Genomic DNA, 23,010 nt, shown 5'->3' on the forward strand with positions numbered 1-23,010 from the left:
AACGTCTCCATCTGAATGGGTACATGTAAAAACCTCTTCTTGGACTCAAATTCTCTCTCTATGTGGAGGGGTATTGGACCTACTATAATTAAAACACCTGAAGCTAGGAGGCGGGGAGTGCACGATCAGAAGGCTAGAGAATACATTTCAAAAACCTGACCTGCACATCCAAACATAGACTGAGTGTGAACAGGTGCTGAACCCAGAGTCGCCAACTCGTATATAGTTAAATAAATAGGGCAGCACACTGCAGCGCCAAAACATGCAAACTTGAAAAAACGAAATTTGAACTGCATTACTGCACTAGAAATATGAAAAATGAGAGCTTTTAGCGCACAAAAATGGCCAATTTTATGTGTACCTCGTAGCCACGTTAAGGCATCTCTCTTATACGAGGTCCTACGTTTGACCTACCTCACTGAGAATAAACGTCTCCATCTGAATGGGTACATGTAAAAACCTCTTCTTGGACTCAAATTCTCTCTCTATGTGGAGGGGTATTGGACCTACTATAATTAAAACACCTGAAGCTAGGAGGCGGGGAGTGCACGATCAGAAGGCTAGAGAATACATTTCAAAAACCTGACCTGCACATCCAAACATAGACTGAGTGTGAACAGGTGCTGAACCCAGAGTCGCCAACTCGTATATAGTTAAATAAATAGGGCAGCACACTGCAGCGCCAAAACATGCAAACTTGAAAAAACGAAATTTGAACTGCATTACTGCACTAGAAATATGAAAAATGAGAGCTTTTAGCGCACAAAAATGGCCAATTTTATGTGTACCTCGTAGCCACGTTAAGGCATCTCTCTTATACGAGGTCCTACGTTTGACCTACCTCACTGAGAATAAACGTCTCCATCTGAATGGGTACATGTAAAAACCTCTTCTTGGACTCAAATTCTCTCTCTATGTGGAGGGGTATTGGACCTACTATAATTAAAACACCTGAAGCTAGGAGGCGGGGGGTGCACGATCAGAAGGCTAGAGAATACATTTCAAAAACCTGACCTGCACATCCAAACATAGACTGAGTGTGAACAGGTGCTGAACCCAGAGTCGCCAACTCGTATATAGTTAAATAAATAGGGCAGCACACTGCAGCGCCAAAACATGCAAACTTGAAAAAACGAAATTTGAACTGCATTACTGCACTAGAAATATGAAAAATGAGAGCTTTTAGCGCACAAAAATGGCCAATTTTATGTGTACCTCGTAGCCACGTTAAGGCATCTCTCTTATACGAGGTCCTACGTTTGACCTACCTCACTGAGAATAAACGTCTCCATCTGAATGGGTACATGTAAAAACCTCTTCTTGGACTCAAATTCTCTCTCTATGTGGAGGGGTATTCGACCTACTATAATTAAAACACCTGAAGCTAGGAGGCGGGGAGTGCACGATCAGAAGGCTAGAGAATACATTTCAAAAACCTGACCTGCACATCCAAACATAGACTGAGTGTGAACAGGTGCTGAACCCAGAGTCGCCAACTCGTATATAGTTAAATAAATAGGGCAGCACACTGCAGCGCCAAAACATGCAAACTTGAAAAAACGAAATTTGAACTGCATTACTGCACTAGAAATATGAAAAATGAGAGCTTTTAGCGCACAAAAATGGCCAATTTTATGTGTACCTCGTAGCCACGTTAAGGCATCTCTCTTATACGAGGTCCTACGTTTGACCTACCTCACTGAGAATAAACGTCTCCATCTGAATGGGTACATGTAAAAACCTCTTCTTGGACTCAAATTCTCTCTCTATGTGGAGGGGTATTGGACCTACTATAATTAAAACACCTGAAGCTAGGAGGCGGGGAGTGCACGATCAGAAGGCTAGAGAATACATTTCAAAAACCTGACCTGCACATCCAAACATAGACTGAGTGTGAACAGGTGCTGAACCCAGAGTCGCCAACTCGTATATAGTTAAATAAATAGGGCAGCACCAAAACATGCAAACTTGAAAAAACGAAATTTGAACTGCTCTCATTTTTCATATTTCTAGTGCAGTAATGCAGTTCAAATTTCGTTTTTTCAAGTTTGCATGTTTTGGCGCTGCAGTGTGCTGCCCTATTTATTTAACTATATACGAGTTGGCGACTCTGGGTTCAGCACCTGTTCACACTCAGTCTATGTTTGGATGTGCAGGTCAGGTTTTTGAAATGTATTCTCTAGCCTTCTGATCGTGCACTCCCCGCCTCCTAGCTTCAGGTGTTTTAATTATAGTAGGTCCAATACCCCTCCACATAGAGAGAGAATTTGAGTCCAAGAAGAGGTTTTTACATGTACCCATTCAGATGGAGACGTTTATTCTCAGTGAGGTAGGTCAAACGTAGGACCTCGTATAAGAGAGATGCCTTAACGTGGCTACGAGGTACACATAAAATTGGCCATTTTTGTGCGCTAAAAGCTCTCATTTTTCATATTTCTAGTGCAGTAATGCAGTTCAAATTTCGTTTTTTCAAGTTTGCATGTTTTGGCGCTGCAGTGTGCTGCCCTATTTATTTAACTATATACGAGTTGGCGACTCTGGGTTCAGCACCTGTTCACACTCAGTCTATGTTTGGATGTGCAGGTCAGGTTTTTGAAATGTATTCTCTAGCCTTCTGATCGTGCACTCCCCGCCTCCTAGCTTCAGGTGTTTTAATTATAGTAGGTCCAATACCCCTCCACATAGAGAGAGAATTTGAGTCCAAGAAGAGGTTTTTACATGTACCCATTCAGATGGAGACGTTTATTCTCAGTGAGGTAGGTCAAACGTAGGACCTCGTATAAGAGAGATGCCTTAACGTGGCTACGAGGTACACATAAAATTGGCCATTTTTGTGCGCTAAAAGCTCTCATTTTTCATATTTCTAGTGCAGTAATGCAGTTCAAATTTCGTTTTTTCAAGTTTGCATGTTTTGGCGCTGCAGTGTGCTGCCCTATTTATTTAACTATATACGAGTTGGCGACTCTGGGTTCAGCACCTGTTCACACTCAGTCTATGTTTGGATGTGCAGGTCAGGTTTTTGAAATGTATTCTCTAGCCTTCTGATCGTGCACTCCCCGCCTCCTAGCTTCAGGTGTTTTAATTATAGTAGGTCCAATACCCCTCCACATAGAGAGAGAATTTGAGTCCAAGAAGAGGTTTTTACATGTACCCATTCAGATGGAGACGTTTATTCTCAGTGAGGTAGGTCAAACGTAGGACCTCGTATAAGAGAGATGCCTTAACGTGGCTACGAGGTACACATAAAATTGGCCATTTTTGTGCGCTAAAAGCTCTCATTTTTCATATTTCTAGTGCAGTAATGCAGTTCAAATTTCGTTTTTTCAAGTTTGCATGTTTTGGCGCTGCAGTGTGCTGCCCTATTTATTTAACTATTTGGCTTCACTTCTACGTCACCAACTCCCTGGCTGTTCAATAAGGCAAAGTGAGGTCTCAGATTCCACTGTGCAGGAGCGAGACTTTGAACATTGTGTGGATGACGTAGGAGACATCATCCTCTTCCACCAAGATAGCAGAGGCGGCGTTTGAAGGCATCGGGGCAGCGCTGAGCGTGATCTGGAACGTGCAATTTGCATGCGCATGAATGAAACACTTTTTCGGAGGTATGCAGGGGCACCTCTGATGGTATAAAGGGATTGTAGGAATCTCATTTACATGATGGGCATATTTTGTAAGGTATAAAACTGGAGACAGGTTCCTTTTAAAGTATCCACAATAAAAATTAAAGCAACATGTGTGGCAACACCCTGAGAAAAGCCTGAAGCGCTTTACTACTGTCCATCAAACCATCACTGATGGTGCCTGCACCAGACCTAAAGCTTAGAAGAAAGAAGGAGTAAAACATATGTTGTTGGCAATAGCTAATAAAAAGGGAAATATAAAAGCCAAGATTAATTAAATAAAATAAACTTACATAAGTTACAAATCATCTGAAATATGCTGTAAAAAAAAACATTTCCTTAGATAAGCCGGGGATGAAAGTTTATAGGTTTCTAAAATAGTCAGCTCAATGGCATCAAATAAACTAGCGGTGCCATCGAGTCCAATTTGTAGCCAGACTGAGCGTTATGAATTGGTAAATACGCAGCACCGTGCATTGATGATTTAAGCACACAACAGCTTGAGTCCACCCAGCCAGCCAACATTTTCATTTATTCCTGCTGTCTACAATTACCCACAACCATGTATTTTTAAATATTTCCAGCCTATAAAAATTACTAATTTTTGCCACTTGTGTTTATCTGCATTTCGACTTTGATTTGGATAAATTAAGCTCTCAAGTGTTTCTTGCTTTATGAAACTCGGCATGTTGTACACTTCAACACAAATAAATGACTTCCACCATTAGAGGTTTAAATAATGTAATGTATTTCATGCTCAGCCTGAAGCTGGATTCCAATGAAGTTGCTAATGCACGTAATGATTAAGTGTAACTCAAATACTAACTGTGTTGTTGAAAACATGACAGGCAATAATTTGCTCTATTATATTCTGCCATTTAATTGCCTGGTACAGACATTCTCTGACACGTTATGAAGCAATGATTTACAATTATTCAAGCTGCAAAGGTCAGAAAGTGACATTATAATCATCCACGCAAAGATCCCTGCACAAAAACTAGGTGGAGCCCCAAAAATATATATATTACATTTTACATTTAGGTTTGCGTTTTCTTTATTATATGCGGAAAAGGCACATAATGCCAGTACAGTCGTCAGCAGCAGAACAGCTCTGGATTTTCTTATAGATCTAGTGTAACCAGCATTTGCTGACGACACCATTGCTTGGACTATGCTGATAACACCTTCTGCAATCCATTCACGCATTATAAAAACGGGCTTAAAAAGGGCTGGTTGGTAGCAGTTGTACCAGGGCCCTTGTGCCCATAGGCTGTTCTGCTACATGAGTATTAGAAATGGGGCATTGTAGGTCTGAGACCCTTTTATAGATTTTAGATTGAGCCATAGGAGTTTTACGTTAAGCCCCTGACTGCTTGCATTCACTTTCCATATTAATCCATATTACATCGACTCTTGACAGATTCCAACAGTGATCAAAGCCTTAAAGGGAATCTGCGGCGAGTTTTTGCTAAGCAATCTGACAGCAGCATGAGGTAGGGGCAGAGACTATGATAAAAATGATGTATCACTGAGCGCAGTAGTTGTGATAGAATCACAGCTTTCTCGGTTGCAAAGTTAGCAGAGCTCAGAATGCTGAACCCTGTATAACTCCGCCCACATCACTGACTAGCAACAATGCATAGATTGCACATTGACAGAAAGCTGTCAGTTGTGGGGGTGTGGTTGGACTAGGAGGTAAAAGGCAGCTGGTCCTGTAATAATAATCTCCTGCTGATAAAACACTGATTGTATGAAAACCACAAAACACAGCCCAGCAAGTGACATATATCGCTCTAATCAGGGCCTCATCCCCTACACAGCAAACTGCTGACAGATTCCATTTAATACTATATCCAGAGCAGAGGGTAGGTGCAGTACACACAGATCCACATTTCAACAGAGACTTCTACAACATCCAGAAACCATGTTGGAAAAATAAGGCCAAAAAATAGGAGCTTTCACAACCTTAACTTTCTCTGTGTCTTAGCTGAGGTGTGGCTTAGCTTGGTGTGATCTGATGTCACAGAAGGGAAGGTATTCTAAGACATGCCCCTTCTCCAAACAGCCACACAGTCTAAGAACTGGATGAAGATACAATAGAACAATTGTGTGCTGTAGTTTTACACAGTAAAAGATTAAAGGGACACCAATCCTAGAGCGAATGATACAAGTACAGGTGACAGTTGTCTACTCTGTCAGGCTACAGGGGCTTCTCCACGTTCCGGAAACAAAATGTAAAAATTCTATAAAGGATACTTTCTATTTTCAACTGGGGAAATGCAGAGGAGGCTGCACCAACAGCATGGAGATTAACAATATCAGAGTCCTATTGTTGGCAGGTCAGAGGGGGGAGGCTCCTGCTTCAGCCAGTTGTTTTATAGACAATAGTCAGAGGGAAAAGGAGGATTTAACTGAGCTTCTGGGACACCGAAAATTAATTTTTATATTTTTCAGTTTTAAGAGCTATTTGGTACAAAATACAGTGTAAAAGCGAAGGACGGGTTTAATGCATTTTTCAATATTTAGTGTTCCTTTCAGGAGGGGGATGACATCATGGTAAGGGATCCTGAAGATGTTTGTGAAACAAGGTTTAAAGGGATTATCTGGTCTAAAATGATAAGTCTTAAGTTACTCTGTTTGACTGCAGACTTAAGAATCCCCCCAGCACATACACCGTGCGCTGTGAGCATTTGCTGGTTTCTGAGCCGGGATCGGAGGGTAAGTATGCATTCTACATACTCCTGGAGAGAACCCGACTAGTGGGCTCGGCCTCATTCCATAAACCTGTATGCTGCAAGGCCTCGCCATCTAGTCGGCCACGTCCGCTGGACGGTTGCATCACTTGACGGGTGCAGAAGTGCTCCAAATAAGTGTATCGAGCGATGCCGTGCCCACTAGTTGGGTTCTGTCCAGGAGTATGTAGAAAGCATACTTACCCTCCAATCCCGGCGAATCCCTGCAGCACACAGTGGGAGGATTCATAAGTCTGCAGTCACACAGAGTGACTGCACACTTATTTTAGACTAACAACCCCTTTAACTATAGAAATATATGAAACGGTCATACCATGGTCTGGAGACCCGAGGTCAGTTCATGCTCAGACAGTGTTGCATGGACATCTGGATCAGTCATCAGCACGGCATATATTCTCACTTTATATGCACAATTCACATAACAGCACAATATAGCGGTGAATCTAATTACACTATCTCTCATAACTTATATTTTAAAGTCACAGAGATTATACTTAACAAAATAGACAGGGCCGCGCTTAGTAACCCGATGTTTACCCTGGTTATCATCCTAAAAGTAAAAAAAACAAACACTACATACTTACCTACAGCCGTCTGTCCTCCAGCGCTGTGCTCTGCACTCCTCCTGTACTGTCTGTGTGAGCACAGCGGCCGGAAAGCAGAGCGGTGACGTCACCGCTCTGCTTTCCGGCTGACCGACGCTCACAGCCAGTACAGGAGGAGAGCAGAGCACAGCGCTGGAGGACAGACGGCTGTAGGTAAGTATGTAGTGTTTGTTTTTTTTACTTTTAGGATGGTAACCAGGGTAAACATCGGGTTACTAAGCGCGGCCCTGCGCTTAGTTACCCGATGTTTACCCTGGTTACCAGTGAAGACATCGCTGGATCGGTGTCACACACGCCGATTCAGCGATGTCTGCGGGGAGTCCAGCGACCAAATAAAGTTCTGGACTTTCTTCCCCGACCAGCGACAGCACAGCAGGGGCCTGATCGCTGCTGCCTGTCACACTGGACGATATCGCTAGCGAGGACGCTGCAACGTCACGCATCGCTAGCGATATCGTCTAGTGTGACGGTACCTTTAGACACAGTCCAGATAATCCACTTTTCATAGACACAGGCAGGACATCATGGCAGAGCTCCCCCTCTTAGAGGTCATAATAAGAAAGTCCTTATCTAATGGTTTCTTCTTTTCAGCAGAATTCAGCTTTCTAGGTTTTCTAACCACACAGGCCCAAATTCATTAAGACTGGCATTTTGAACACCAGTCATAATGAGGGGCATGTAGAAATAAAATGCGCCAAAATGATTAAGAGGTGCATTCCGCTTAATGAATTCGGTGCATCTCATGATGGACTGGAGTAACATTTCTGGTGTCTGAAACAATATAATTTTCCATGAATTTGATGGGCGGGTTACCCTAACTCCTCCTCAGCTTTGCCAATTTTGGCGTAACTACTTGAATCTGGCTAAAAAACACCAAAAACCACAAAATGTTTGTACAGCTCCTCGTTGAGCAAAAAGGTTGCGACTGTTAAAAATGTTTTACACAAATTTTCTGGCATAAACATTTTGATATATGAGCTCCACAGTTTTCCCCTCTGCTCACACAAGTAACTTCCATCATTTAATTACCTCTCTCGCAAATGTCCCACGTGGAGCTTTAGCTCAGCAGATTAAAGATCTAGGGTGTAGTATGGGAGTTACTATCACACATAGTCTCTACAGTCACTCCTAAATCCCAGACCTAAACATACAGGTGCTTCTCACAAAATTAGAATATCATCAAAAAGTTAATTTATTTCAGTTCTTCAATACAAAAAGTGAAGCTCATATATTATATAGAGTCATTACAGAGTGATCTATTTCAAGTGTTTATTTCTGATAATGTTGATGATTATGGCTTACAGCCAATGAAAACCCAAAAGTCGTTATCTCAGTAAATTAGAATACTTTATAACGCCAGCTTGAAAAATGATTTCAAAATCTGAAATATTGGCCTACTGAAATGTATGTTCAGTAATTGCACTCAATACTTGGTCGCGGCTCCTTATGCATCAATTACTGCATCAGTGCAGCGAGGCATGGAGGCGATCAGCCTGTGGCACTGCTGAGGTGTTATGGAAGCCCAGTTTGCTTTGATAGCAGCCTTCAGTTCATCTGCATTGTTAGTTCTGGTGTTTCTCATCTTCCTCGACAATACCCCATAGATTCTCTATGGGGTTAAGGTCAGGTGAGTTTGTTGGCCAATCATGCACAGTGATACTGTTGTTTGTAAACCAGGTATTGGTACTTTTGGCAGTGTTGGCAGGTGCAAAGTCCTGCTGGAAAATTAAATTTCCATCTCCAAAGATCTTGTCGGCAGAAGGAAGCATGAAGTGCTCTACAATTTCCTGGTAGATGGCTGCACGAAATTTGGTCTTGATAAAACACAGTGGACCTACACCAGCAGATGACATGGCTCCCCAAACCATCACTGATTGTGGAAACTTCACACTAGACCTCAAGCAGCTTGGATTGTGGCCTCTCTCTTCCTCCTGGCTCTTGGACCTTGATTACCAAATGAATTGCAAAATTTACTTTCAGCTGAAAACACCTTGGACCACTGAGCAAAAGTCCAGTTCTTTCTCTCCATGGCCCAGATAAGAAACTTCTGGCATTATCTATTGGTCATGAGTCGCTTGACACAAGGAATGTGACACTTGCAGCCCAATGACTCCAGCAGCAGTCCACTCCTTGTGAATCCCCCCAAATTTTTGACTGGCCTTTTCTTAACAATCCTTTCAATGCTACGGTTATCCCGGTTGCTTGTGCACGTTTTTCTACCACACTTTTTCCTTCCACTCAACTTTCCATTAATATGCTTGGATACAGCACTCTGAACAGCCAGCTTCATTAGCAATAACATTTTTTGCCTAACTCTCCTTGTGGAGTGTGTCAATGACTGCCTTTTGGACATCTGTCAAGTCATCAGTCTAGGTTCTTTAGAAGGACATAGATCTGGGGATTTATAATGACGGAATATAGGCTGAACTGGAAGCACAAATGTCTTTTCTTGGCCTTGCTAACTATGTTACTATATTGTGGAGCCTACTGAAGCAGAATAAGGGACCTTTTTAAATGCTTAGGAAGCCTTTGCAGGTGTTTTGTTAATTATTCTAATTTACTGAGATACTGACTTTTGGGTTTTCATTGTCTGTAAGCCATAATCATCAACATTAACAGAAATAAACACTTGAAATTGATCACTCTGTTTGTAATGACTATATATAATATACGAGTTTCACTTTTTGTATTGAAGAATTGAAATAAATTAACTTTTTGATGATATTCTAATTTTGTTAGAAGCACCTGTATTTGATAACTAACCTTTCCTTAGTGCCCATATCCTTCCGAGATTCATACTGAGAGCAGCAGCCTCAAGAGCACATACCTACCATACAACAATTTACCTGCCGGCTGCAAAAGCATATACTTAAAGGAAACAGGTCAGAAATTTCTACCAAAGCACAAAGCACCATTTATATAGGTGTGTAGCCCTTTAAATAAAAGGCCAATAAACCTATTTATGACCCCAAAGTGAAATTGCAGCAGTGAGAAATTGTGTTTTGAAGTTCTGTCTATGAGTCTGGAAGTGAAAATGCTCTTCCACAATACCGAATTTCAATTGTGATTTCTCATTCGTGGAACAGCTCTTTTGAGTGATCATATTAGGCTCACATGGCAAGGTGTATTCTCTAAGCATCATGTCCAGGTGGGCACATGGACCCTGGGCATTGGTGCACCCAACAGAAAGGCAAAAGATAAGTGAGAACTTGGCACACTCAGGAATCTCAGGAGCAGCAGTGTAATTGCCAAAAAGTGAGAATGAGACAGGGGACCTACATTTAAAGCCTCACCCCAGCAGTGCAATTAAAAAAAAAACCAGAGTGGTGCTTTAATAAAATGTAGTAACAATGTTTTCTCATATTTCAAAAATGCCAATAATATTAGACAAGGCTGAAGTCAGTTATTAAAATAGCATTTTATCATAGCAAGAATATAATACTATCACAAAAATCTCAGATGTTACTAATAAAAAAACGACCTAGTGAGACCTTCTGTTTGTGACAAAATTAAAGAATTAATGTTGCCGAAAGATCGCTTCACCTTATAAAATGACATTTTTAAAAATTTAAAATTTATAGCAATTAAAACTAATGAAGAAATGCCACATGAGCTGCTCATGCTCAGGAACTAATAGGTCCACTGAGCATTTTCAAGATTATTTAGCCATCAATGTTAATGAATTGACATTGTCAGTAGTGTTAATGTTCCGACACTCCATGCCGCCTCTAATCCAATATCTCGTTCTTCTATTGTCTGCACTTAGTCAGAACCTGCCCTAGCTTTCCATTTTACAATCAATCCAACCCTTAAGGTGTGACTTCTCAGATGTGCTCTTAATAATAATCTTTATTTTTATATAGCGCTAACATATTCCGCAGCGCTTTACAGTTTGCACACATTATGCTCTTTCAATGCGCCTTTATTTTTACTAGTAAGTCAGAAGTCTGCACTCATCAAAATATTTTTACAGAATTGCCAAAATGAATCTGATGTGAACTTTACTGGAAAAAAGTAGTTTCGAACATGAACGACTGGCTCATATAATTATCATGACAAGCTTTATTATTGTGTCATTAGCCAATTACAAGGGTGTCCTGCTGCTGGGACTGCAAGTATTCAATGTCCATGCAAGCACCACCATAGGTGAAAACTATGCAGTTCACATAGAAATCAGTTGGCGATCCACTTAAAGGGACCCTGTCAACAGGATTTGCTCCCCATTTCAGACAAGTCCAGAAATACCTTTAAATGGCCAGTCCATTCCCCCATTACGGGGAAATCAGCATTTGAAATTATATAGAAATTAAGCTGAAAAGCTACTGTAGATGTGAAGATTCGGTCACTCCAGATCTATTATCTGCTCCCCTCCTCCACCAGAGGCGCTGGGCAGGGAACAGAACTGGAGTGACAGAGGCTTTAGTTCTATCATGTTTACACAGGACGATGTGCTGCCAACAAAGTGGCCAATGGACACATGGAACAGTGAGCAGTCCAAATAGCATATCTAAATGCCCCTCTCAGAGATACACGACAGCATTTAAAGGGTTAGAAGCAGCGACCTTCACTTGCTGCTGTTAGAGGAAAACACTGGCTGTGTTAAACAGCCAGCATCTGCCTCAACGATGCAGGTTCAACTGCTGAACCTGCATCATATACAGGAATCCAATATTAGATGTACTATTAGATGCAAACTAGGATTTAAAAATATGTTTTTCGAACTATGCAACCCCTTCAATTCCTTACAGTAAAGCAATCCCAGCCTGAAATGAAATCTGTTATCAGGTTTTTGTCATGTAGAGTTAAGGTACTGTCACACTAGACGATATCGCTAGCGATCCGTGACGTTGCAGCGTCCTCGCTAGCGATATCGTCCAGTGTGACAGGCAGCAGCGATCAGGCCCCTGCTGGGAGATCGCTGGTCGGGGAAGAAAGTCCAGAACTTTATTTCGTCGCTGGACTCCCCGTAGACATCGCTGAATCGGCGTGTGTGACACCGATTCAGCGATGTCTTCGCTGGTAACCAGGGTAAACATCGGGTAACTAAGCGCAGGGCCGCGCTTAGTAACCCGATGTTTACCCTGGTTACCATCCTAAAAGTAAAAAAACAAACACTACATACTTACCTACAGCCGTCTGTCCTCCAGCGCTGTGCTCTGCTCTCCTCATGCTCTGGCTGTGAGCGTCGGTCAGCCGGAAAGCAGAGCGGTGACGTCACCGCTCTGCTTTCTGGCTGCCCGGCGCTCACAGCCAGACCAGAGAAGCAGAGCGCCGAGGACAGACAGCGGAAGGTAAGTATGTAGCGTTTGTTTTTTTACTTTTTAGGATGGTAACCAGGGTAAACATCGGGTTACTAAGCGCGGCCCTGCGCTTAGTTACCCGATGTTTACCCTGGTTACCGGGGACCTCGGGATCGTTGGTCACTGGAGAGCTGTCTGTGTGACAGCTCTCCAGCGACCAAACAGCGACGCTGCAGCGATCCGGATCGTTGTCGGTATCGCTGCAGCGTCGCTATGTGTGACGGTACCTTTAGAGACACTGATTTCAGATGTGTGTCACATACTGGGCTGCTTGCAGTAGTTTTGCGAAAATCATTGTTTTATCAGCAGGAAATTATCAGAACTAAACTAGTAAACCTGCTGCCATATAGTCCTCCATATTCCAGAGCTCTGTATAGCCGAACCCCCACCACTGACTGCTTTCCGCCTATGCAGTGTACACAGAAATATATAAATCATTGGTGCTGCAGGGTCACATAGAGAATTACCAACAGGGTGACAGAGGAACTGCCTTACCTCTGTCTAACCAGCTATAGACAGCAGTCTGTACGGACTGCAGCATCTACGAGTCTAAATGAAATCAGACATTTCTCTTAGGCTCCCACGATGATCACACAAACTGAGATCCTGAGCAATGGCTGTGATGTAAGCGTGGGTCAAGAAGCACCAGCTATCTCAGCACGCTGATGCACTACTTTTTGAAGGCGTTAGTAGAGGGTACAGCCGGCAATATATAATAGTTTTTTATTTTGTCAGAAGATCAAATTATTTTCAACAGGATCTCCCCAAAAGCATCATGCTATTTGTTTCAGCGCCAAGGTGCCCTTTCCTTTATGAAAAATTCCATTGATATTTGGGGTGACCAGTGCATGGAATTAGTAAAGGGCTCTTGGCTAGCTGCTATATCTCTCGCCAGGGACCAGAACACAAATTCTTTACCTGGAACTATAATACAATATTTCACACTTACGGCTCACTAGTTAACCCACAGAACTAGGCATATACTTGCCTAAAGGCTGATACAAGTTCTAACATAGCAGGAGATGGCTGACCCACGGGAAAGATTGCTTATAAGTGGCCAAATCCTGCACTGAGTGATGAATGTAAAGATATTACACACCAACAAAACATTCCCATCTTTATTTTATCCAGTAATTTCCTATTTAGTCTATTTTACACATGGTTTATGTAAAGAAAAGAGCCCCAGCAGATAGATCTAAATGTATACAAATTATTTTAAATAAGCAATCCCTAAATTGTACAGCAACAACACTCATAAGTTAAGAAAAAGTTTAAGTACTTAACTTCTTAAAATCCTGAGTGGACTGGCGTTCAGAAATGTTCTGCATAATGATTTCCTAGCATACATTTTGATTTTTCAAAATGGAATTTTTACATTTGTATACTGGGATTTTTTAAGCACAAAAAGGAAACAACTGCATTTAAGAGCGAACACAATAACTAGGGAGTGCTGATCTGAAATAATCTGAATGGGAGCTGAATAGTTTTTATTTTTTAGATTTCTCTTCATCGTGGCAGAGATATTACCTTGTAAAGTTTATATAATAATTTATGCTAAATCCAAGAGGGGCATTACCAGAGATTTAATTTTGGGGGCGTGCACTTTGTCACCTGCATGACATTGACCAATTATAAGCAGGAGAGGACATGTAGAGGAAAAAAAAGGGCACACCTGAGAAGGTCATAAGAACATTCCTTCTCCTAAGATATGGAATTATAGACAGTTCTGCTCTCAGCTCTTATTTCTGCAGCTATTGTGTAGAGTAATGCAGAGCTGAGAGTGACAAACACCTTTCCTTACAAGGTAGTCAGTTGAGGGAAGTGGATACAGCTGAGCCGAGTGTGATCACAAACACTTCCAGCTTTCATCGCACAGCAGGGGGAGACAGCAGAGCTGAGCAGGATTACAAACACCTTTGCAGCTCTCCTTTCATAGCATTGTCATCTCTGAGATGAAAGATTAAAAAGCGTTTGTAAACACATTGAGCTCTGCACTACAACACATAGTAGATGCAGATCAGGGCTGGGAGAAGGGCTGCATTTCATTGCATCTCATGGGAGAAAGCATGTACTTCTTTCCCCTGCATGATGTCTCCTGCTTATGACTGGTCAGTGTCATACAGAGAAAATAGTACATGCACTCAGGAGATGAATCTAAAGTAATGATTCGGTGGACTCCTCATGAATTATAACCTAAATTTTGAAAGCTAGTATCTCTAACAGAGGGGAAAACTTTTAAAATAAAAACTACATTACACTCCCTGACAGAAGTTATGTCGCTTATCCATGTTATGTAAATGAAAGCTTATAACCTGACGTTAAATTCATCCATTGGTTGTATAAATTATTCTTTTGAAAGCTGAAACCCTCCGAAATGTGGTTTAGGTTAAGAAAATAAATTGTCATCAATGCAGAAATATTGATCAGTTAATGGACACAGAAAGGTCAGATTTTGGCAAGACAAAAGTTTTGTCGCCCACAGAAAGTAAAGTGATATTCCAACAAATAATTAACTTAAAATACAAACATTGTTGCCTAACATTGGTGAATGAAGTTGTGGTGCTATTAGAGTCATATTTAATATTTAGTGTGACTTCCATGAGCATGAAGAACTGCATCCATGCGGTTCAACAATGATTCATACAATTTATTAATGAAGTCATCAGGAATAGCAAAGAATACAGTCTTACATGCCCCCCAGAGTTCATCTAGATTCTTTGGTTTTGTCTTCCAAGCTTCCTCTTCCATCCTACCCCAAACATGCTCAATGATGTTCTTGTCTGGTGACTGGGCTGGCCAGTCCTTGAGCCCTTTTTTGCCTGAAGGAACTTTGTTGTAGAGATGGATGTATGAGATAAAGCACCATCCTGCTGCAGAATTTGACCCCTTTTATGATTTGGAATATAAGAGGTAGCTAATACTTCTTGATATTTTGGGCTATTGATATTGCCTTCCAACTTGTAAATGTTTCGCACACCCCCACACTGAATGTAACCCCAGACCATGATCTTTCCACCACCAAATTTAACTGTTTTCTGGGTGTATTTTGGATCCATACAGGCTCCAGTAGGTCTCCTGCAGTAGTAGCGGCAGCTATGGTGTAATTCTACTGAAGATTCTTCAGAGAAATCCACCTTCTGCCACTTTTCCAGCGTCCATCTGTTTAGCAGGCTGTGGGACTTTTGCAAATGCCACACGGTTTTTTATTTGCCTTTTGTTTAGTGCTGGCTTCTGGGCACTGATTCGACCATGGAGGCCATTTCGAGACATAATCCTACAAACTGTTCTAGTTGACACAGAGACTTGAGGTGACCAGGCCTATTGGAGCTCTGCTGCACTGGAAGAGGGGCTTGCTTTGGATTTTCTAACCAACAAACGTTTCTCCTGAGCAGTTGTCTTGTGGGATCTGCCAGACCTGGGCTTGTCAAACATCTCCAGTCTCTTTAATTTTTTTTTTCATTCTTTGTACTTGACGCCGAGACACATTAAAGGTGCCAGCCACCTCTGCAGTGGATCTGGTCTTCAGCCTCTTGATAATCCAGGATTTGGTCGCAGGGTGGATTTTTGGCATGTTGTCAGAGCTCAAGTTGCAGTTCAAGTGAAGGTCTGTGTTGTGAATTCTGTGGCAGAGCTCCCTCCTGTGGTCACAAGTGGTACTTCGGCTGATTCTCTCTATGAGCTTCCGTTGGTGGAGGAGAGTGGTACTGCGGCTTCTGAGTTTCCTTCCTCAGGTGATGTGGTGAAGTCGTTAGGTGCTGCTCTATTTAACTCCACCTAGTGCTTTGATCCTGGCCTCCAGTCAATGTTCTAGTATTGGACCTGTTTCCTCCTGGATCGTTCCTGTGGCCTGCTGCTCTGCATAGCTAAGTTCCGCTTTTGTTATTTTGTTTGCTGTTTTTTTCTGTCCAGCTTGCTTGTTTGTTTTTTCTTGCTTGCTGGAAGCTCTGGGACGCAGAGGGTGTACCTCCGTGCCGTTAGTTCGGTACGGAGGGTCTTTTTCCCCCCTTTGCGTGGTTGTTTGTAGGGTTTTGTGTTGACCGCAAAGTTACCTTTCCTATCCTCGCTCTGTTCAGAAAGTCGGGCCTCACTTTGCTAAATCTATTTCATCTCTACGTTTGTCTTTTCATCTTAACTCACAGTCATTATATGTGGGGGCTGCCTTTTCCTTTGGGGTATTTCTCTGAGGCAAGGTAGGCTTATTTTCTATCTTCAGGCTAGCTAGTTTCTCAGGCTGTGCCGAGTTGCATAGGGAGCGTTAGGCGCAATCCACGGCTGCCTCTAGTGTGGTTGGAGAGGATTAGGGATTGCGGTCAGCAGAGTTCCCACGTCTCAGAGCTCATTCTATGTTTTTTGGGTTATAGTCAGGTCACTGTATGTGCTCTGACTTCTATGTCCACTGTGGTACTGAATTACCAAATCATAACAGGTCTGGGGTGCTGGGTTTCTTTTTATACACACACTAATTAACCGATCATTTCCTGAGCACAGGTGAGGATGTAAACTATGATTGGGTGCATTATATGACCAGGCGACAAAAACTTTTGTCTTGCCGAAATCTAACCATTCTGTGTCCATTAACTGATCAATATTTCTTTTTTTATGCCAACTTATTTTCTTAACCTAAACCACATTTCGGAGGGTTTCAGCTTTCAAAAGAATAATTTATACAACTAATGGATGAATTTAATGTCAGGTTATAAGCTTTTATGTACATAACATGGATGAGCAACATAACTTCTGTCAGGGAGTGTATATTCATCTCTGCAGCCACTTGATGTGGCCAGTTTACCATGGGAAAACTGGTCAAAGGTCATCTTTACAGTAGCAACCTGGCTGTTTTCCATATAATGCATGAGTATTAACAGTTAACACAGTTCTATCAATCTGGAAAGACCCCTGAGATCTTCCCTCATCAACCTCTTCAGAACACACACTGCTCAGTAAGCCTGCCTTACTAGAACTACAAGGCCTATATAAAAATAGAGAACATGCGCTTTAAATCTCGAAGATGTTTTCTTGATAATAAAGTAAAGGCATGAACATCATTGTTGCCATACAGCAGTTAGACTGAAATAGCCATTTAGTCATAAAGTCAAGTAGATTTGTAATGCAGGTAAAGATGTAAGTTAAAATACAATATAATCCGGTCATTTGTGCATTGTACTAACTGTAACTGAATGGCAGTGCTCTTTGGATCAGCTAGAAGACCTCTTCACGTTGGTTACACTGACTCCCGTAAATTGGTTTTATATGATGCACATATTCAGAAGGTTAATTTTATTGGCATAATAACATTAATAAAAAAAATCCTCACCAGCATCTAGAATATTAAACTCTACGTTTTGTACATTGTAATGCCATACTGTTAAAACCTTTAAAATATTTCCTTGAAATGAATCAGTTGTACAATTCACATTTTCATTGCCTTGAATAAAATGTAACATTTTAGAAGGACAATTAAACACTGAAAATGAGAATTCTTTGAAGAGAAAAGTGATTTTGAAAGTGGAGAAAACTCATTAAAAATTACATTAGGCACAATTTTATATTCTTACATACAAAAGAAAGCAAAATAAATACAAAAAGTTCAAACATTCAAAAACCCGAAACTACATGAGGAATGTGTTTCTTAAATTAATGTAAAAGAAACAGGCTCACAAAAAAAAATCAGCTTTCCAAGTTCTATATTTTTGATGTCTTTAAGTATAATTTATAGTTCTCTCTGGCAATATGAATGAACATCCTATAATTTAGGCAATTTACAGATTACAGGTTCAGATTGACCTTGTAGCCCCATACAATTGCTCATCCACAGAGCAGGATTAGGAGTGGGAGAGAAATGTCATAACTGTATTTAAGGAATTTACCATAACAATGAAAAGCAGGGTATGCATGCATAATGCTAGCCATCAGGAGCACTTCTACAGGAATGTACATTTTGTAGGCTTTTCTATTCCAGGGTGAGAGATCTACAGGAGCCGTCCATGCGGTTTACTCACCCACATACATGACACTTGTACTCTCTCATTCCAAGGTGCCTCTTCACATGGTTTCTGGCATCTCCAAGCTGAGCTGCTGCAAACTTGCATATTTTGCATTTAAATGGCTTTGAGCCTAAAAAACAAAACAAAAGCAGCAATGAATGAACATATCAGATAGTAGAGTGATCCTGTAATCTGTTTTGAATTGCATTAAGAATTGCATCAGATCATTAAAAAAAAAAGTTGATAACCAAAAGACGAGATGATGTTTGCTGGGTTTACTTGGCGCAGAATGTTTTTGTTCACAGATAAGAGATGACAACAAGTAACAGAGTAAAACCAATTCAATCATCATAAAAAGATTTTAGCCTTTTTTTACATAAATATTTAAATAGATGGTTTTGAGTAGCAATTCTATTTAATAACTGAAGCCCAAGTCATTGACTTCAGGACAAGACTGGATGATGATTGGGTGGGAAATCTACAGATGAAGTGTCCTGCCCAGCCATAAAGAACATCGGTCTTTCTGTTGTGGGGTCATGGTCATACCTGTCTGATCTCCAAAATGTGTGCAGTGTACATCTACATTATACTCACAGAGTGAAGACTCAGGGAACAAAGGGGCTAGAAGACAAATGTTGAGCGTCGTTCACAGTGATCTGTATATCACAACGTGCATACATGGCCGATAACCAGACAGACTAAGGCCTACTTCACATATCCACATATCCGTGTTTCCAGTACGTGTGATATCTGTGGTTTTCAAGGATACCAAAAGCACCCAAAAGAATCTATTGGGCTGCGCACATGACCATATTTTTACACAACCGTGTGTCCATGCAAACCACATGGAGACATGTCCATCTTCATCCAACAACATGGATGACAAGGGCCAATATAAGTCTATCCGTGTGCCATATGTGTTTAACACTGCAAAGTATAGGAGAAGCTTTGAAATGTAATTCTTTCTTTATCCATGCAGGAAAAACATTTCTGTCCGCACATGATAAAAACAGACACCCGGATGACAACCACTAATGACACCTGTACTAGCTTTTCACATACATGTTTTATACGAACATGGGTAGAAGGCCTAAGGCCACATTCACATGATCAGTATCTAGTCAGTATTTCATATCATTACTTGTAAGCCAAACCGTGGCCTATAGCTGTATTACCAAAACCAAATAAGTTTTGCTTTATGTAAGGAAAGTGAGGTCCTATCGAAACTGGTAACCAAGTGCAGTGACTACTGTGACGGCGCTTTGGCTGAAGTAGACTAAAGTTCTGAAAGCTGGAATCATAACCAAGTGGATTTACACATTGAAAGAAACACCCAACAGCTTAACAGAAAATGGTCTGGAAATTGACTTCATAAGGAGACTTTAAAATGGTTGCCTGCAGTTCAAAAATGGGTAAAATTGCAAAAATAAGAAAACTTTTCAACTTAGCCTTAATTAAAAATCCTATCTATTCTCAAAAACGGAGAGATTTGTAATTTTATAGTGTACGGATCATTGCCTCGTTTACCAGTACGCCATGTCTTTGATTACCTAGGCAAGGAGTACATCGCACGACCCGGCCCTATGCTTTATAGCTTGCTTGCATCGCTCCACAGCTTGCCAGATCATTGGATCCAACCAGCCTCTATCCCACTGCGCTTCTCCCATGCTTCTCCTTAGCCTTCGACTAGCAGCCTGGAAAAAATTTGGACCAAAGAGAACTGTCTGGATCCACGCACCGGCAGGAAGTAGAGAGCCGGGTGAGGTGCGCTTCCGAAGAGTCATCACGAGTCAACCCCATTAAAAGGGCTCTTTAGATTTTAGAACAGAGGTATGAATATATGAATAGCTTCATTCCATGAAATGACACTTAACAGTCAGATATATTTTAACCACTGATAAAGAAATGACCTAGAAATAAGAAACACTGTACTAATCTCTCCTGGCTAAGTGTGCAGTTCTGAAGCGGTGTCCTAACTTTCCAACATTTCATATTGGCACGGTTATTTCAGATTTTTCCTGTCACACAGCGAGGGTGATTCATCACTCTGCTATTGTAATGACATGCAATGTGTGAATATACTGTGGATAAAATATTATGCCTTTACGACTGTTTTATAGCCCAGAATTTATGATTATTCTGGAAACTAGAAGTATTGACATTTTGGCCATTATTTATTTCGAGCACAAACTTTATTATTGGATGCCGTGCATTGGGCAGATATATGAAACAAGATAGAACTGGTGTGATTAACTAGTTATTTTACAGCAGACTGGAGGTAAAAAGGGCAATGGATCAACACCCTGTATAAGTTTGTAAGGTCAAGGTTCATGCGATGCAAAAAATGGGATTAGATTAGCTTATTGTTACCTAGCAAATACAGAAATCCTACATATTTCGTATAGTGAGTCGCCATGGTGCAATATATCACACTGTTACATATCTCAACTGTAAGATTAGCTTATGCTTTGTGATGTGCTCCGATGGCTTCATGTAGGGTCTGTAATAAGTATACATGGAGGACATGCTAAGACCCATCTACCCTATATGAAAGATGATCAGTAGTACACTGTGCGGCACCTTTGGAAAGAAGACTAGCCTCCAAAAACGGCTCGTTGAAAAGAAGTCTAACGTAAAATTTGAGAGTCTTAAAATTTTATGTAATTCCCAAAAGCTGACGAAAAATGAAGCATTTAATTTCAATCTTTGAAAAGAAATAAAAAAGTCAACAGTACTAAGCACGGGCAGACAAGGTTGAATATTTCACAGTTCAATGACAATGAGGCTAGATCTCTTAATACTTCCATTTCTAGCGAGCAGAAGTAGATGTAAAATATATTTAGCACCTGAATGGCTATATCTAGTCAGCTTTATATGTTTAAATGTCAAAAGCAGGTTGGGACTGCAGCTAACAGCAATCACATCTCATCAATCACACACAGAAACTCCAGTTTATTTAAATGATGCAGATAAAACTAAATTAACCATTAATTTGGTGACATTCTAAATTGTCATTGTGCAGTGCAAAAAGGGCTAATGCAAATTGTATGAAAATAGAAAAGGAATATCTTCCTGGACAAGGAGGCTGACAAAAACGCAGTGTGACTTCAGTACTTTCACAGATTTTACACTAACAGATATTAAACTGTTGAGTGCCTGTATCTACTGGCATCAAATGCGCACCATCAAGGGAGTTTGGAATACGTTTTTTTTTAATGTACAAGGGGTAACTTTACCTGTGGACCTGTAATTCTTAGCTAGTGGATTGGGAATTTAAAGGGGTTTTCCACTAGTAGGAAAACCCCTTCTTGATCTAAATGTTTGGCCCAGATTAAAAAAATAAACTATAATCACCTCCCACGCCGGCGCCATTTCAGTGGTGTCAGCACTCGCGGTCCCGGGGCTCTCATACAGCTGTTGTGACATGTGACCCTGGCGCCCAATCAACTCTGCATCACTGTTCTCACCTTCAAATAAATCGAACATGGGGGCGTGGCCTAGCGGGCAATGTGAGAAGACGTGCGCCGGAGCTCTCTCCCTGCACCACTAATAATTATATACCCTGGTGGTGCCGCCGAACGCTTAAACCGGCCAAGTGTGTGCCTGAAGACCCGGTGAGCAGAGAGGCATCACTGGAGCTGGGTAGTGAAGTGCTGTGCCCGGTAATGCCTTGCCGTAAACAGCCAGCGCCTGTGGAGGGCGCGAGGATCCAAGATGCAGAGCATGGCAGAGGAGGCGGTGAAAGCAAGCGCTGCTTACCGCAGGAAACTGGAGGTCATAGCCAAACTGGAGCGGTTTGCAAGAACCAAGAAGGCTGGTAAATTACAACAGGAGGCTGTGGATGACGGGCCTGGAGAGTCGGGAGACCCAGAAGAGCAATTGAGAGGTGGTGGTGTGGCGCTGAGTGATTTGGTGGAGCGGGGATCCCTGGAGAGGCAGGAGGCTGCACACATGAGTGGCGCCTTGAGGTCTGCAGAAATGACTGTTCAGCCTGGCCCTGTTGCAACAACTCCGGAGCTGACATATGGAGGAACCGACTCTGAAAGACATTTTTGCGGTAGTGATCTACTGTAATGCCGCTTTAGCAGCATTGAACCTGCGTGTAGATGATTTGAAGGTGGAGATGATGTCCCTTAATTCTGCCATGCACAAAGTGAAGAAAAGAGTGGAGGCGGTGGAAGAACGTGTGGGCAGTGTGGAGGATCAAACAAACGAAATGCTAAAAAGGGAAAAAGTAAATGCAACGTATTGAAGAACTGGAATTTAAGGCGGATGATTTGGAAAACCGTTCCCGCAGGAATAATTTGAGAATAATTGGTGTGCCAGAAAAAGTGGAAGGGAGTAATCCCACTGATTATATTGAGTCATGGCTGAAAAATTCAGTGGGTGGTGACAGCCTATCTGGACAATTTGCGGTAGAAAGGGCGCATAGAATTCCCACCAGACCTTTGCCGCTGGGATCTGCCCCGAGAGCTATCCTGGCCAAAATCTTGAATTACCGGACCAAGAAACTTTGCTGAAAAAGGCCAGGGGTAGTGATGGCCTTAGCATTGACAGAAATCGGGTCTCCATCTATCCAGACTACTGTGCTGTGGTCCAAAAACTTAGGACGCAGTTTGGGGAGGTCAAGAGGCGATTGAGAGAACTGGACCTGAAATACTCCATGATCTACCCAGCTAAACTTAGGGTGGTGGCATTGGATCGGGTGCACGTCTTCCAAAATCCGGAGGAGGCCATGAAGTGGTTAG

General features: G+C 41.7%; 1 protein-coding gene across 1 annotated transcript in view; it reads right to left on the reverse strand.

Annotated features, from left to right (window-relative positions):
* Positions 1-23,010, reverse strand: part of ZNF407 (zinc finger protein 407) — a 711,460-nt gene that overhangs the window by 601,294 nt on the left and 87,156 nt on the right. Inside the window, exon 3 of the mRNA XM_069730962.1 lies at positions 18,278-18,392. Coding sequence (XP_069587063.1) covers positions 18,278-18,392 — 115 coding nt within the window. The remainder of the gene's footprint in view (positions 1-18,277; positions 18,393-23,010) is intronic.

The sequence above is a fragment of the Ranitomeya imitator genome, chromosome 6 (genome assembly GCF_032444005.1).
Source record: "Ranitomeya imitator isolate aRanImi1 chromosome 6, aRanImi1.pri, whole genome shotgun sequence".
Taxonomy (NCBI): domain Eukaryota; kingdom Metazoa; phylum Chordata; class Amphibia; order Anura; family Dendrobatidae; genus Ranitomeya; species Ranitomeya imitator.